Raw genomic sequence first — 18,412 nt, forward strand, 5'->3', positions numbered from 1 at the left:
TATATCATCATCATCATCATCATCATCGTTTAACGTCCGCTTTCCATGCTAGCATGGGTTGGACGATTTGACTGAGGACTGGTGAAACCGGATGGCAACACCAGGCTCCAGTCTGATTTGGCAGAGTTTCTACAGCTGGATGCCCTTCCTAACGCCAACCACTCAGAGAGTGTAGTGGGTGCTTTTACGTGTCACCCGCACGAAAACGGCCACGCTCGAAATGGTGTCTTTTATGTGCCACCCGCACAAGCCAGTCCAGGGGCACTGGCAACGATCTCGCTCGAAAATCCTACAGGAGCCAGTCAGGCGGTACTGGCAACGGCCACGCTCAAAATGGTACATACACACATGCATGTATATACTTATAACAGTTAGTTATTAGTAGTTGTAGTACAATATTCTTATTAGAACATGCAAAAAAAGACAAAGAAAAAGAGAAATAACAGTATAACCGAAGAAAATAATAGAGTTTGGGAGGGTTACAGTTTTTTAGAACTGAAATTGCACATAAAAGGAGAAATACATATATATATACACACATACAAATATAGATACATACATACATATATCCATACACACACACACACACACATATATATGTATATATATATATATATATATATATATATATATATACATACACATATTTCATGTGTTAGGTAAGGTGTATTTCTGCAATGGCTCGTATTGTCCTTGTATATAAATAAATTAATGATGTATGTATATATATATATATATATATATATATATATATATATATATATTAATAGTTATCGCCAAGCCAACATGGCAGTCCCAAAATTAGGACGAAAGCTGCCGTGAATTAGCTCCAAGAAGCCATCGCCTCTAGCTGTTCGAAGGTTATAAAGGACACAGGTTTCGTGTGTCACATAGCTAGCTAGAGGCGATGGCTTCTTGGAGCTAATTCACGGCAGCTTTCGTCCTAATTTTGGGACTGCCATGTTGGCTTGGCGATAACTATTAATTACCAGTACCACTGCCATAGTCTCCTTTAGAGAGACTTAGAAATATTAATAACTCTCTCTCTCTCTCTCTATATATATATATATATATGATGGGCTTTTTCAGTTTCCATCTACCATATCCATTTACAAAGCTGGTCAGCCTGAGGCTATAGCAGAAAGCATTTGCCCAAGGTGCCATGCTGTAGGACTGAACCCAGGACCATGTGGTTGGGAAGCAAACTTCTCACTACACAGACTAGCCAGTACCTATGATGAATGTATATAAAATAGCTGCCCTTCCCTGAATATGTGAGTAATACTCTAATGTGGGTATCTCTTAATAGCAACTGAATAGCTTCAAGTAATTTACAGCCTTGAAGAGAAAGTCTGGTCATTCAAGCTCCGATAATCTCAGTAATCTTATTGAGATTATCAGAGATAAAGCGGTTTAGAATTTGCAGTGAGTTTTATGATTTTGGTTGTAGGTTGCTGTTCATAAGAAGGGAGAATATAATACTGAAAGACTGTTTCTTTGATATATGTAGTGAATGTAATTAGATATTGTTGGTGGACAAAAGGTTGTCATATCCCAAAACAGGAGAATTTAAGGAGAAAACTTACTGGGTCCATTTCAAAATATACCAATTCTCCTCCAGTCAATGCAATAACAACTTGGCGCTGGTTAACAGCACATTTTACAATAGTTTTCTTGCCTGGTGTCTTCCACTCATTGACACGCTTGTCTGCTCGAATATGACGAATTCCATCAGGATAAATCTGAAATGAGAATCAAAAAAATATCTAACAACCAGCTGATGTCAATAGACTGTGACAAAGGTTGCCTACAAACAGCACCAATGGTTGTTTCACATAGAAATTATTCATTTGCAATAAATAAACAATAATTATCAAAGAAAAAAAACAACACTGGTTTCCAAAGCCAAAAAGATAACAAAATATTCCATGTTTTACCTGTACAAGTGCATCATCTCCTAGCTGGGAACAAGACAAGGTAGGGGTTGTACCAAGAAAACCAGAATCTGTGACTTCTTCAACTGTTTCTCCAATTGACAATACCAGGGTAGCATTGACGAAAGATACTATGATATAAGCATCATATTCATCTGGAAAAACATAAAGCAGAAGCAAAACAATTTAATTGAAGAGTTAATTCTTGATTGAAATATAAACTTTCTAAGCTTTTGATAAAACCATTTCATTGCATGGGAAAGGTAAAGGAAGACAAATTCACAACAGTTTGGTTTACACACAGCATCTACATAAACAAAGGATTAAGAAAATATGGGGGATAGATATATCAATTAATGTTATACACTTATACTGATGAAGTCAAGCAATAAAAAATAAGGCTACATACTTTAAAAATGCATTTGTACCTTTCCCGTAGTAATAAACTAACATTCTAATTATTAAAATGTGCTAAAGTGACCATTACATTGCTCTCTATAGTATCTTTACTGTTTTGTAAATATTTTTTGATATACATATATATAATATTTTATTATTCATCATCACTGATTTAACACTTACTTTTCCATGCTTGCTTGGAGCAGATGAGTATATTTTATAGGTTTGTATTTATATATATTCATCGTCATCACCATAATTGAACATGTTTCCCATGCTAGCATGGATTGGACAGTTTGACAGAATCTAACAAACCAGAGAAATGCATTGGGCTCCGAAGTCTGTTTTGGCATGGTTTCTACAGCCAAATGCTCTTTCTAATGCCCACCACAATATATACTGTTTCATTTATTTCAGAAAAATGTCATTAGTAAAAGATGAGAAATTATTCATTGTCCTAAAAATGGCACAATGTAACAGTAATCTTGTTCAACTGTCAAAGCAATTCAAGATCAACTGTCTGGGGTAGGCCAGGTGACTGGCAGTATGAACTGCAGAGTAATAACCCAGCTATCCTAGAATTCCTGAGTTGCGACAGTCAACTGAAGGAACTGGAGTCAAGGAAGGGGTTTAATGACTGTAGTGGGGAAGTAGGAGAAAGGATAGAGAGAAGGGGAAACAGGATGTATTTTAAGAAACTCAACTAATATTGGCTGATAGCTTTTTATCTATTTTTTATATTATAGCATTTTTATAATAATGCTTATGGAACTTTTAAATCCCCGCATGTGTATGTGTGTGTGTTAATTATCAACTATAAGACACAGACAGAAATATAACTGCACTAAATTCTATGTAGTGAGTAGCTGGAAAATATAGGAAACATTTTTTTTTATTTAAAGATCATTGAAATTTGAATGAAAAACATTTAAAAAAAGAAAAGAAAAATCAATCTACAGAATGTTTCAGACACTGATTATATTATTAATTAACATAATGATTATAATACTAATTCTACCAAATTAGCATGCAAAGATTTATCACCAAAGGGAAAAAAACTTTAGGTAAAGATTAAACTTACACTCTTTGAGCTGAACTACTATAAACTGATAAAGAAAAAGCTTTATTTGTATAGCTTTGCTTTAGCAATTATTATTTAACCAGTTTACAAAATAATGAAGTCTCTGAATCAAGAAAAAGATGGCCGTTTTAATAGAAACTCAAATATATAGGGATACCAACCTGCCAGCAGCATTACCTGAGACCAATTCCACCATCTGAAAAGAGAAAGTGTAGGCTTGCTGATGGACACGGCCATTTGCATCACAAGCCTTTTTTAGTTTTTAAATTTGTTTCTATTCTTTTCCTTAGTAAAGTATAATCAACCCTGTCCCAAATATACATACCAATGTCAAACAAATAATCACCAAACATGTGAAGGATTTATGATCAAAAGAGAGCCAAATTGAAACTTTTAAGCAAAGCTAAACACAAAATGATAAAATATCAAATGCTGTTAACATGCTAAGATCTTTGTAAAAGTTGAATACTGTCATTGCTGTTTAATGATGGGTCAGCCTTGATGTCAAAGACCTATGATGAAAGACATTCCAACTGAACATCCAGTTTTAATTTTTTTTTATTATAATATTCAACATGTCCTTCTTTCATTCAACATGATAAAGTATAATTTCAAGGAAATTTGACTATTATTTCTTTACATGTTAGGGCAATACCATAAAGGCTCTGTAACTGGCTAATGGATACTGCTATCATAACTGATATTATCATCTTTATTGACTGTGTAATGATGACAATGAATCCAGCACCTTTCATAAAAGCTTTCTCCTTTATCTTAGAGCCAACTGACTTGTGCTCAACCTCTGTTGGCAGAGAACACTTCTCCATGTCAATCTTTGGCAGAATCATTAGAGTCAGACAAGTTGCCTGACAATATTTCTTCAAGCTATTTATGCTCTGAGTTCAAATCTCACAGAGATTAACTTTGCCTTTTATTCAGATCAATAAATAAAGAAGTAGTCAAGTATTGGGATCAATTTAATCGACTAATCCCTCACAACCCACAAAAATTGCTGGCCTAAGATAAAAACAATTATCACCTTCATCTTCATAAGTTGTTTATCCTTCAAGCAAGATCGTATATTTGCTCAGACTGTTTGCTGTTGGTTTGACTGTACCAATTAGTTTGATTAAGGCAAGTATGTAATGTATCTTTATAGAGCCTGACCAAGCTCAATATTCTAGAAAGAACTTAATTATTAACAACTTTTAAACTTCATTAAATATATTGTTAGCCAGCATATTTATCGTTATTACTTATGTATTAAAGGCAAGCTGACAGAATCATTACTGCGTCAGACAAAAAAAAAATGCTTAGCAGCATTTCTTTGAACTTTACATTCTGTGTTCAAATGCTGCTGAAGTCGATTTTGCTTTCCATTCTTTCAAGGTTGATAAAACAAGTACCAGTTGAACACCCTCTCCCAAAATTGCTGGCCTTGTGTCAAAATCTGAAACCATAATTACTTATATATTAAAGGCAGTGAGCTGCAGAATCATTAGATTGTCAGAAAAAAAAATCCTCTGCATATTAGTTCCAGCTCTGAGTTCAAATCCTGTCATGGGCAACTTTGCTTTTCATCCTTTCAGCGTCAATAAAGTACCAGTGAAGTACAAGGTTTGATGTCCCCACTTCCACACCTCTCAAAATTGTCGGCCTTGTGTCTAAATCAGAAACCATTATCATTTCGTATACAGCCATTAGATTAGCTATTTGTTAAATGACAAAATATTTTTAACAGAGTAGTTAAAGTAACATCAATTGGATGTGCTTCTAAAACTATAAATTATCAATGTATTGTGATAAAAAAAAAAAAAATTTTTTCACTCTTACTGAGCTTGCTACTATAATTAATTTTAATAATACCAAGTATCCAAAATATTCCCATTGATGACATCAACACAATTATTCAACATTTCTAATATATTGACATTGTACATTAAATACAAAAATCGATTGCTTAATTGCATGCAGAAATTCAAGAGAGAGATGAAAAGCAAATTTTTTTTTAAACCAAGACAAAATTCTCAGGACAAGATTTTACTGAATTAGCCAAATACAGATAAATAGTTTTACCTTCAATATTCTTTTTAACTGTCCATACAGCATTTGGATTACCTGGAAGTTCTGAGACAGCCATTTCAGAAACCTAATGATAAAATGATAGATTCATAATAAGAAAGATGAAAATTTCTTTCTTAAAGAAATCAATGGAAATACTGAAGAACATGATAAATACAGTTCTAGAACACCAAGTCAATATTATCACTGAAAATACATGTAATTTTGTGATGATCAAATGCTTAATATGAAGCCAGCATTAGCATAGAATATCTACAATTTTACAAGATTAAGGAAGCTCTTAACTACCGCTTACATTCTAAGCAACTCTTGTAACCAACCATATCAGAATTAGATAATAATGGTACAGTAATAATATATATAAAGCTCTATTGTAATATCTCAATAAATTATTTATTCTTTATAGTTTATTTTTCTGGGATGGTACGTTGAGTGATTCTCATTGAGTGCTCACAATCACAGTTTTAATAAATAATATGAAAACTATGCTAGTGATGAAGTCACAACCAACTAGAAATATGAGCTATTGAAAGAATCTTTAACGTGGTCTCTTGATATGCTAGAAACAACAGCCAAATCCCTTTTGTATCACATCCTACTGTTTTAAAAAAGAACCTTTTTTAAAATGTTTCCCTTGCTGGATCTGAAGGAAGAGGGAGTACCCAAGGCTTTTGCAAGCCCTGAGACCAGTGAGATTGGTGCCTTTAATGTTCTGCTTAAACTACAGCAAGTCAAAACTTGCAGGAAAGAAATTCCAGAGGATTGATGTTCTGGAGAGAAAGGACTAGGTGTAGTGGGTAGGGTAAGGAGATGCCAGTGGATGTAACATGAGTGATGAGAGGAGAGACACATGAGACAGGAATGCCTGAGTAGATTTGGCATGAGCCAAATCAGCTACAAGGAACAGAGGCCATTGTAGTAGCAGTATAAGAGACTGGAGTGTGTCAGTGACTGATTTTCTGCCAATCTGTGGAGCAACTTTTCTTGAAATGTCATTGAACATTGTATGTAGCAGCAGCATTGGCCCAAATATAGGAGCAGAACCCCATTGTGAGATTCATCTAAGCTTGGATAATGTAGTCCTAGATATACTATGACAATAAAAGGCAGGATGGTCACAGCTGGAATACCTTTGATTCTAAGTCTGCTCAGCCTTAGATCAATGATTTGAGGCTAAACAACAACAAATTATTTATATTCAAGTCAACTGTGATAACAGTTAAATATTTCCTCGCCACCATTTCAATCTCTTATGAGATAAAGACTGCATAAAATATCTAATATTAAGATTTTGAAGATTTTTCAGAATATGAAATAAAGGATTATCAACTACATTTATATAGATATATATAAAACAAATAATAAATGAATATATGCATATATACATACAGGTATGTGCATATCTACGTCTACCTGTATACATAGGTGCATATCTGGGTACAGGACATTGCAAACAAAACGTAGACAAAAAAATAATAATAACCAGAGTACAGAAAACACACAGGCCACATAGAGAACATTTTCCTTCATCAGCTACCCCAATTCTAACAAAGGCATTTCGAAGAATAGAGCAGAACGCATCGTTAAAATGGCTCTTCTCACGGACCACAAATTAAACTTGTACCATAGAGGAATGTAGTGGCGGACAGAAAACAAGACAGGAAAACAAACGGAAAAGGCTATACAGCCAGATGTGAAAAATTGTGTATATTGAACGCTGTGAAGCAATGAACTGGAAGCGGGACGAAATATATATATATATATATATATATATATATATAACATATTAGACTAAATGTTTATGAAACATTTACAAAAGGAGTGACACAGACTTTGAAGTTTGAGCCAGCTAGCCTTTGTTGCACAGTCTCTAGCGAAGGTTAGGAAGAGGAAACTTTGAAACCAGTTACCTTCCTTCTCGTGAGTTTAATACACACACACACACATATATATATATATATATAAATATATATATAGTGTGTGTGTGTGTGTGTGTGTGTGTGTGTGTGTGTGTACGAGGGGATGCTGAAAAGTCCCTGGTTTTAAGGGTATTGCAAAAGGCCTTGTTGGAGGCCTAACTCTCTGAGTTCTTTTACAGGTCTTAGAAAAACTGAAGGATCACTGCAATAAGAGTATGGATCTGAGAAGGGAATATGTTGAATAAAATATCATAATTCACTAATCCTACTATAATTATTTTTGTCTACAACCAGGAACTTTTTGGCACTCCCTTGTGTGTGTGTATGTATGTATATATATATATAAAATTATGAGTACATATTTATATATACATGCACAAGCAGGTTTCCAAGGCTTCAATAGCAAACATTTGCCCAAGGCGCTGCACAAAATAATTGAACCTAGAGCCACTTGATTAACCACACAACTATGCTTGTATCTAGCAATGTTAATAATCTTGTGGTTCTTCATTACACAACAAAAGAGATTTCAACAACAACCAGCTCCAGAGCCAAAAACTATAAAATTTAGAAGAGTAAAACAAAATTATAAGATGGGATAAGCATAACAAGTTGTTTTCTAGTGATTCTGAAGTTCATTGCTTAAAAGAATGTGTGAACTTTCCTAACAACTTAAAATTGATACATAAACAAACTCAAGTGAAATAAATGAAATACCTCCAAACCATGTCTTAAAACTCGGAGAGAGGAGCGAGGACCTCGACCACACAATGTATACAACTGGGGAGTGTCTTCATTTGCAAGATCAGCAATCTGGTATAAAAAAAACAAACATCAAATCAAAATATGCACAGAGAGAGAGAGATGAAAAACAAGAAAGAGAGAGAATAACCACAGTATTTGACAGTATATAAGACAATTTTTTCCCAAAAGATATCTCAAAAAAATTACCCAAAATCCTATAAGCAAAGTTGAGCCTTATAATACATGCTTTAAAGTACTAAAAACTTTTTCATGAATATGCACTTCTTTTATGCCATCAAATACATTTACTGGATTGTAGTATTAACCTAGAAAATAATGTTGAATGCTGTGATACTACGTATGAAAAAATGTAAACAAGATTAGGGCAAACCAGATTGCATAGATTGCATAGCAGTGCAAACTTGGACATGTATATTAAATAGGGCACTGATACAGCATATTTGGGATTAAATTTTGCAGAGTTACTACCATGTTTACATTTTCCGTAAGTAGTATCCCTGCATTTTCGCAAGTAACTGGGAAAAAGTAAATGAGTGGAACACCTTAAACGGCATGTTTTCACTCAAAACAACAACTCAAATGGGATAAAAATGTACATGCACCACAACAACAATAACAGTAAGTGCGTGTGTTTGTAGACTTACAATATATCCTATTGTTAAGAAAATTTTACACAATCATTCAATAAAACTCAAATCGGATAAAGAGTAGATGCTTTATCCAACTAAACAGTGCAGCAGGACCCGCTTGGTAGTCAAGTCCCTGACGCCCCACTTCATTGGGCCGGGGGGGGGGGGGGGGGGGGGTGTCAAAAGGGTCGGCATGTGCAACCTGATCATTTCTGCCGGTCAAACTCCCAACCCATGCGTTCTCATCATGACACTGATTCTGCAGAACTGGGTTGGGTGTGAAAACCAACTTTAAAGTATAAATATAGATTTTTTGAATCAGCAATGCTGTGTTCGGTTAAGTCGTATTTGGGGTGAATAATCAATAAACTGATTCCTTATGGGGTTTTCCATTCAATCAAGATGAAAAATCGATAAACCAATTCCTTATAAGATTTCCTACTAAAATTGGCTACACCCCATTTTCAACCATAACTTTTACCAATTTACACGTATTTTGTTCAAACTTGATGCTGGTGTTACTTAGGACTCATGGGATCTTTGAATACTTTAAGTTCTCCAAACAAAAAAAAAAGAAAACAATTGATGAGTGGAAAAATCGATAAACCGATTCCGTATGGGATTTCCCAATCAAATTGTTTGCAACCCATTTTCAGCCAAATGTTTACCAGTTTTAATGGATTCCACTCAAATTTTACATCGGTGTAACTTTGGTTTGAAACAAAGCGCTTGATTAGCTTAATAATCCTAACTTAAGCCCAGGCAACACTGGGCTATACTGCTAGTATATATACATATATATATATATATATATATATACAAGAATAAGGGCAGAGAATCGTCAATTAATAATAGAATTAATAATTAACAATTCCGTCAAGTAGTTCAGTATGAAAAAAACCTTTATCGGTAAGACTATTTATCATTATAAATATACAGGGATTAGCAATTGAGTTGCTTCTCCAACATACTGAAAATTTAGAAATAGCAGTCAAAGAACTACTGATTCCAAACTACAAATTTTCTCCAAAGTGGATGGCGATATTTATGGCACACATAGAACAAAAAACCGGAGGGAAAAGCGTAAACAAGCCAAGCCTTTAGTTAATTGGATACAATATATATATATATATATATATATATATGTATATATATGTATATATATATATATTTACAGATGGCTCTACTCATTTGAAACTGAAAACATACTCAAAATAACATCCTATGACAGAAAATCATTAATTTTTTTTCTTTTTCATTTTAGCCATGTCTAGTGAATTATCAACCTAAAGCAGAGCAAAGAAATTCTCACTTGACAGGACATAATAGGAGACAAACTATCCATTTCATCAACCATGACAAGATTCTTCAGTAGACGAGGAGAGAAAAAGAAAGTGTCTCCTTCTTCTAGAGGCATGGCACTGCTGAATTCTGGTTCATCATCATCATCACCAAGATGAGCAATCTGGTAAAGGAAACTGCAAAAGAAAAAATAAGTTCAAGTGAAATATTAATAAAAAACAATTTGTAAATAGTAGAATAAACTGTATGCATATTAATTTTTGACCATTCATATCTTTTATATGTTTCAGTTACTGGACTGCAGCCATGCTTGGGGCACTGTTTTGAAGGAAATTAATTGAAAAAAAATCAGCCCCAGTACTTATTTTCAAGCCTGGGACTTATTCCATCAGTCTTTTATAATGAACTGCTAAGTTATGAGGATGTAATCAAACCAACACTGGTTGTCAAATAGTGGTGGCAAACAAACACACACATATACAACAGGTTTCTTTCAGTTTCTGTCTACCAAATCCACCCACGAGGCTTTGGTTGGTTTGGGGCTATAGTAGAAAACACTTGTACAAGGTGCCATGCAGTATAACCAAACCAGGAACCATATGGTTCAGAAGCAAACTTCTTACCACACAGCCATGCCTGAGCCTATGACAATAAGTAGTCGACAATATTTTTTTTTTTAATTGTCACAGTGGATTCGGCTATTTTGTAAATTTACACATTGAAGTAGGAACTTTAAATTAAACCTACACAGGCATAATATCTGTTTTCAGATAGCTTGGTTACAATAATAAAAATAGCATGCTATTTTCCAATAAAAAAAAACAATTTTATCAATATGAAAGATTGAACAGTGGCAAAATAAAAATAAAATGAATCTAATTTACTTACTGATTGCCAAACTCTGAAGCAACAAAAAGAAATCCAGTCTTTAAGACACACATACTGGTTGCTACAGGAACAGTGTCAAAATACTTGAGGCGTATTTCAGTGACCTGACAGAAGTTGGAATGTAAAAAAGTATTAATGTTACAACTTCAGTTTTATGAAAAGGAGAAAATAGACAGCAAAAGTTAGTTAAAAAGACATTTTTTACATTAGATAAGGAGAGGTATTGATAATATTTCATTTTCTTAAGAGGTTATAATGGTTATGGAAGGATGTGTGCGCATGAATGAGTGAAGAAAGAGTGTGAAGGGCAATATGGTAAAGTGTATAATATAACTACATACAAATGCATAAGAATTGCTGAATGATTCTTAGATTTTGAATTCAAATTTTTTTCTGAAGTGTGGGAATGAATGTGGAAGATCTCTAGACATGGGGGGAAATGAACTCGTCAAGGCCTAGTTTCAATCCAAGTAACTCAAGCTAGGCATTAGAAATTGGCCAATGTGTGTAAGGAGAGAGAGAGAGAGAAACAACTGTATTGGTATGGACATCCTCCTCATCATTTAGCACCCGTTTTCCATGTTAGCATGGTTAAGACAGTTTAACTGGAGCTGGTAAGCTGAACTGGGTTCCAGTCTGTTTTGACTTGGTTCCTACAGCTGGATTCCCATTCCTAATGCCTACCACTTTACAGAGTGTACAGGGTGCCTTTTTATGTGTCACCAGCAGGGACACTTGGCTAGATATGTAATGTAAACAGATTATACTTGAATTGTGTTGATGACATAGTAGGGGCAGATTTAGGACATAGTATTAAGAATTTCTGTACAGAAATATTAATTCTATTTTTATTTACAATAAGTTTGGCCAAGAATTACAACAGTTCAAATCTGAAATAAACTCACCATATCTTCATCAATTTCTAGAGTTATTTTAAAAATGTCTCCCTGTTCTGTCTGGGCCAAGAAGAAGAACATTGACTGAAAAACAACAGAAAAACAAACCAATTGAACATCTGTGTACGTAAGGAATGAATTTTATAAATGTAGCTGAGCTTTATATAAACTAGTAAGTGAAGATGTATGAAAAAAAAAAAACAAGTTTATAAGGTATTTGCAGAACTCTCTGACTTTGTTTCTCAACTGTCTTATTGTAAGTTGAATCGCACATCAATAAAATTCTATCAATCTTATTGACATTACCAATCAAATACTGATTCTAATGTCATCATTACACATGTGTATTTGCTCCAGTCATGTCCTGGTTGTTTGCCTGGCTGAAAATGCCTTTCCTCAGTCCAAACTGGAGTTTTGATATAAGATTTTTACATTTTTTTTCACTGCATCTTATTTTCTTATTTTATTACTTGGAATTTGCTAGGCTTTTCATTCTTGTGTTGCTTGAGCTAATAATAAATCCTTACAAATCTTATAAGCAGCATCATTAATGTTTAGGCCTAGGTCAACTCTGACTGAGCAGAAGTATTATCAAAAGCTTTCTAGTCATGACCATCCAATTTAATTTTCTAAGACTATGTTCCGTATTGAAGATAGTAGGGTATAATAAGGCTGCTATTTCTGGCAAGATGAGTGATGAATTAGAAGCTCCATTATTGGCTCTGAATCACTCATCATCATCATTTAACACCCACCTTCCATGCTGTCATGGGTTGGACAATTCAATATTGGTATTTAATTTTTCACTAGTTTGCAGTAATTGAACTGTGGCCATGCTAGATTAGCATGCTTTCAAGCGTTTAAGTCAATCAAGTCAGCCTCAGGACTTATATTACTGATCTGACATAATACCAATTTTATACCTATAAACACACACGCATGGGCACTCACTCATAAATCATCATCCTTTTAACATCCACATTTTCGTGGTTGCAAGGTATAGACAAAATTCATTGAGGCGGGTTTTATACAGCTAGGTGCCCTTCCTGTCACTAACCCTCACCTGTTTACTCCTAGTCCTTCAAACTGTATGACAAAGATGGATGTTTACAATCAATATTCAATGCCAAGACAACGGGACATGAACACACACACACACACACACAGATACGACGAGCTTCTTTCAGTTTCCATCTACCAAATCTACTCACAAGGCTTTGGTTGCAAAGCAAACTTGTAACCACATAGCTAAATTTCTATTTAAATTACCTTCTCTTGACAGACAAGGCTTCAAATAAAACAAAATATGGAAAATAAGATTGTGCAACAATCATATGTTTCTCTTGATTCATTGATATATTTAAACTATGCTGAATACATAAATAAATCTTATTCCACCAGCTTCCAACTGAAAAAATACAAAAATAATTAAACAGTACCTTTGTTTTGTGAGAAGCACTGCATACAAATATCATTCCTCGTTCGGGGTCATCAAGGTCATTCTATAAACAGAAATAAGTAGGAAATACATCCAAATATTATATAATGCAAAAATTACAGACATCAGTTACACTTATAGAAAAATCTACATAAAATAATAACAGCTTGGAAAACACATATTAACCAGTTAAAAATGCACAAAAGCTTAACTTCACACAAACATTTATTATTTGGTGTCAAAATTTTCATCACACCAACTGCAAGCTGGTTACTGACATGGTTCCGCAAAAACTAGTTTGAGGTGAAGTTATTGGTATGCATGTGTGTGTGTATATGTGTGCATTTCAGGGTTGCAAATATAATTTTTTCGTCTATACAGGTCAGTCGTTGTCAACATAAAATTACACCATATTATTGAATAATCAACTGCAACCATATTAATCTTACACCAAATAAAGAGCTAACATTTGATTCAAATTTTTCATGTTTATTCTCTGTTCAAGACACTTCCAATCCCAGATTTCGTAACTCTTTTACTAGTTTCAGTTATTGGACTGCAGCCAAGATAGGGCACTGCCTTGAAGAGTTAGGTCAAACAAATTGATCGAAGTACTTATTTTTAAGCCTGGTAATTATTCTACAGGTCTTTTGCCAAACTACTAACTTGTGGGGGAGTAAACAAACCAACAACAGCTGACGAATGGTGGGGGAAGAAGACACACACATACACATATATATACAGGGGTTGGACAAAATAATGGAAACACCTAACATCATAGCATCATAATTTTGAAATATCTATAAAACCATCAGAAGCTTGTTCATTTTTATGTTTTTTGATTTATTATTTGTTGCTTAATATGTTTTGCTAAAATTGCTGTTTCTTTTCAGATATCATTAGAAAAAGGTAATTAAAATTCATTAAAATGATAGATCTATTAGATGTTCAAAGAGGTCAAATTGTTGGTGATCGTATGGTAATAAAAACAACCGATATGTTTGGTGTATCAAGAAGTACTGTCTTGAAAGTAATGACAGCCTTTGAGAAAGAGGGAAAACCTCCTCGTCGAAACAAAACACAAGAAGAAAACCAAAACTTTCAGATAGGGACTGTTGGACTCTTACGCAAATTGTTAGAAAAGATCACAAAAGTACAGCTCCCAAAATTACTGTAGAGCTTAATGATCACCTCGAGAACCCAGTTTCCACAAAAACTGTTTGCCAGGAGCTGCACAAAGTCAGATTTCACAGGAGGGCTGCAATCAGAAAACCACTACTTTCAAAAGCAAACGTTGCAAAGCATTTAGAGTAGAGTAAAAACCTACAGAATTGGTCCCTAGAGCAGTGGAAGAACGTTATTTTCTCGGATGAGTCATCCATTACCTTACTTCCAACCACGGGTTGAGTATATGTGTGGAGACATATACTTCCAACTTCTTCCAACTAGTAAACATGGAGGAGGATCTGTGATGATCTGGGAGGGCTATGTCGTGGAAATCCACCAACCTAACGGTTTCCCTTCAGGGCAGAATTAATAGTCAAGACTATTTGAGCATTTTATCTAATCAAATTCATCCTATGGTTGCGGAACTGTTTCCGGAAGGAAACGCCATCTTTCAGGATGATAATGTACCAATTCACACAGCTAAAGTTCTTACTGAATAACATGAGGAACATTCTAGTGAAGTTGAACATCTTGTCTGGCCACCACAGTCCTCAGATCTCAATATTATTGAACATTTATGGTGCATTTTTAGAAAAACAAGTTAGAAGTTAATCTCCTCCACCATCATCACCTCAAGAACTGTTTTAGCTGAAAGATGGACAAAAATTCTTTTGGAAACAATTCAAACTTTGTCTAAGTCCATACCTCATAGAATTGAAGCTGTAATTACTGCCAAAGGCAGTCCTACCCCATATTAAAATAAATTTGTTTGAAATTTTAAGGTGTTTCCATTATTTTGCCCAACCCCTGTATATATATATATATATATATATATATATATATATATATATATATATATATATATATATATATATATATATACATTAACAAATTTATTAGAATATTTAGCTGAAGATCAGAATAGAGTATTCTTTACTCTTAACTGTGAAACGATCGTACTAAATTAACTAAAGGCAGGTGGGTTTTTTTACTCTTCTCTACTGTTTTTTGTTCTGTGTGTATCAAAAATATCGCTATCAATCTGGAGTAATAATTTGTAGTTTTGAAATCAGTAGTTCTTTGACTGCTATTTCTGAATTCTCAGTATGTTGGAGAAGCAGGTTACTGTCAATCCCTATATATTTATGATTATAAATGTTTTTTTACCGAAAAGGTTTTTTCATACTGAGCTACCCGGCAAAATTGTTAATTATTAATTTTATTACTAATTGACGATTCCCTGCCCTGCATATCTATATATATATATATATATATCATAGACATACAAAATCAGACTGGAGCCTGGTGTTGCCATCTGGTTTCACCAGTCCTCAGTCAAATCGTCCAACCCATGCTAGCATGGAAAGCGGACATTAAACGATGATGATGATGCAGTCCATGGAAGCAAGAGAAGTAATGCTTCCCTTAAAAATTATAGCAAACAAAATTGAAACTATATTACTTATTTTTCATAAGATCATTCCTCTAATGCTCTGTAAAATTAATATAAACTACATGACATCATAGGCTTTAGACTTTTGCTGTCGGAATTAGCATTTTTTCCAATAAAAATGCCACAAAGACAATTTTTTTTCCAGTAAGAGCTGATAACATGTAGTTTTAGATGCTAATAAATACTTATATGCTTAGATTAAGTTTCTGTCAATTTGCAATACCCATGATAGATATAATCTTACGTTGTTATGTAACACTTACATAGGAAAAGAGAAGCAAGTTGACATTCTGCTTCTATCAGAAAAATGCTGAAAAGATAACACATGCGTAGTTTTCTGCGTTTATTCAACTAATATTTTATACTTTTTCAAATTACAGAACACCCTTAATATAAAATGTGAATTTCTTTAGTTTAAAAATATAGCTGTATAATATGAACATGTCAATTTGATTCAGATATCCATGTGACAGGCAGGTTTCCACAAAGTTTCCATCTATCAAATTCACTCATAAGGCATTGGTCAGTCTGAGGCCATAGCAGAAGACACTTGCCCATTGCTGAAACAGTATTTATAGTCATGTTCAAAATATCAGAAAGTATCCAATAGAGATTCAAGGCATAGCTGTGTGGTAAGAAGCGTGCTTCCCAACCACATAGTCCCGAGTTCAGTACCACTGTGTGGCACCTTGGGTAACTGACTTCTACTATAGCCTCAGGCCAACCAAAGCCTTGTGAGTGGATTTGGTAGATGGAAGGTGAAAGAAGCCCGTCATGTGTGCACGCGTGTGTATATATATATATATATGTTTGTGTGTCTATGTTTGTCCCCCCCATTATCACTTGACAACTGGTGTTGGTATGTTTACATCCCCATAACTTAGCAGTTCAGCAAAGAGACGAATAGAAAAAGTACTAGGCTTAAATATAAGTCCTTGGATCGAATTGTTTGACAAAAACACTTCAATATTGTGCTCCAGTATGGCCACATCCAAATGACTGAAACAAGTAAAAGAATAAAAGAATAACAAAACAAAATTTAACCTTTTTGTGGCCATATTTCTGATGAAGTAAAATACACTACTTATGTGTTTCAATTTAGCTTTAAAATAATCCAGAACTTGTAAGGTTTAGTCAAATAACTGTTATTATTTAGCTAATGTTTGAAAGGACAAAAAATTACCCCCTTAAATTATTATAGAATGTTTTTAATTGATTATAAACATTTTAAAAATGAGATGTTTTCGATCATAGAATCAGGGAAGTTAGGTTGATTTCAACAAAATTTACACAAAAGTTCATGCTAGAAAAGAAAAATGTTCTTACTCGTCTCCGTGGAATTGGACATCTAATGTCAGGCTGATCTCCAAAGTTCTTATATGTGATATAGTTTTCAGAACAAATTAAGCAACCACTTGGACCATCACTGCCTCCAGGTACTGTTGTTGTTAATAATAATAATAATGATGATGATGATGATAATCATAATAATAATACTAATGATAAATAATAATAATAATAATAATCCTTTCTGCTGTAAGCACAAGGCCTGAATTTGATGGGTGAGGGCTGGTCAATTACATCGACCCCAGTGTTCGACTGGTACTTATTTTACTGACCTCAAAAGGATGAATGGCAAAGTTGACCTTGGCAGGGTTTGAACTCAGAGTATAAAGACAGACAAAATACCACTAAGCATTTTGCCCAGCATGCTAACGATTCTGCCAGCCCACCACCTTAATAATGATAATAATAAAATAATAGTTTCAAATTTTGGTACAATGCCAGTAATTTCAAGGGAAAGGTAAGCCAATAACATTGACCCCAGTGTCCAACTCATAATTAATTCATCAACCCAGAAAGGATGAAAGATGAATTTGAACTCAGAACATAAAGACAGACAAAATGTTAAGCATTTTGCCTGATGTGCTAACGATTCTGCCAGCTTGCCACCTTAATAAAAATAATAATAATAATCCTTTCTACTAAAGGCACAAGGCCTGAAATTTGGTGGGAGGGGACTAGTTGATTACATCAACCTCAGTGTTTCACTGGTACTTAATTTATTGACCCCGAAAGGATGAAAGGCAAAGTCGACCTCAGTAGAATTTGAACTCAAAATGTAGCAGCAGACGGAATACTGATAAGCATTTCACCCAGCATGCTAACGATTCTGCCAACTCACTGCTTTAGTAATAATAATAATAATAATAATCATCATCATCATCATCGTCGTTTAACGTCCACTTTCCATGCTAGCATGGGTTGGACGATTTGACTGAGGACTGACGAACCAGATGGCTGCACCAGGCTCCAAACAATAATAATCCTTTCTAATATATGCACAAGGCCTGAAATTTGGTGCAGGAAGCCAGTTGAATACATCAACCCTCTCTTTAACTTTTTCTTTATCCTTATTTGTTAATCTACAAAGGTGAAATACTGACATAAACTTTTAG

The 18,412-nt window shown here is 34.2% G+C and overlaps 1 protein-coding gene across 1 annotated transcript in view; it reads right to left on the reverse strand.

Annotated features, from left to right (window-relative positions):
* The window catches only part of LOC106867716 (splicing factor 3B subunit 3), a 59,677-nt gene that overhangs the window by 23,039 nt on the left and 18,226 nt on the right, over positions 1-18,412 (reverse strand). Inside the window, exons 7-15 of the mRNA XM_014912674.3 lie at positions 17,280-17,392; positions 13,335-13,397; positions 11,905-11,979; positions 11,000-11,103; positions 10,122-10,287; positions 8,133-8,228; positions 5,491-5,563; positions 1,938-2,089; positions 1,587-1,742 (exon numbers count right to left, since the gene is read on the reverse strand). Coding sequence (XP_014768160.1) covers positions 1,587-1,742; positions 1,938-2,089; positions 5,491-5,563; positions 8,133-8,228; positions 10,122-10,287; positions 11,000-11,103; positions 11,905-11,979; positions 13,335-13,397; positions 17,280-17,392 — 998 coding nt within the window. The remainder of the gene's footprint in view (positions 1-1,586; positions 1,743-1,937; positions 2,090-5,490; positions 5,564-8,132; positions 8,229-10,121; positions 10,288-10,999; positions 11,104-11,904; positions 11,980-13,334; positions 13,398-17,279; positions 17,393-18,412) is intronic.

This window comes from Octopus bimaculoides, chromosome 1 (genome assembly GCF_046866305.1).
Source record: "Octopus bimaculoides isolate indiv1 chromosome 1, ASM4686630v1, whole genome shotgun sequence".
Lineage (NCBI taxonomy): Eukaryota > Metazoa > Mollusca > Cephalopoda > Octopoda > Octopodidae > Octopus > Octopus bimaculoides.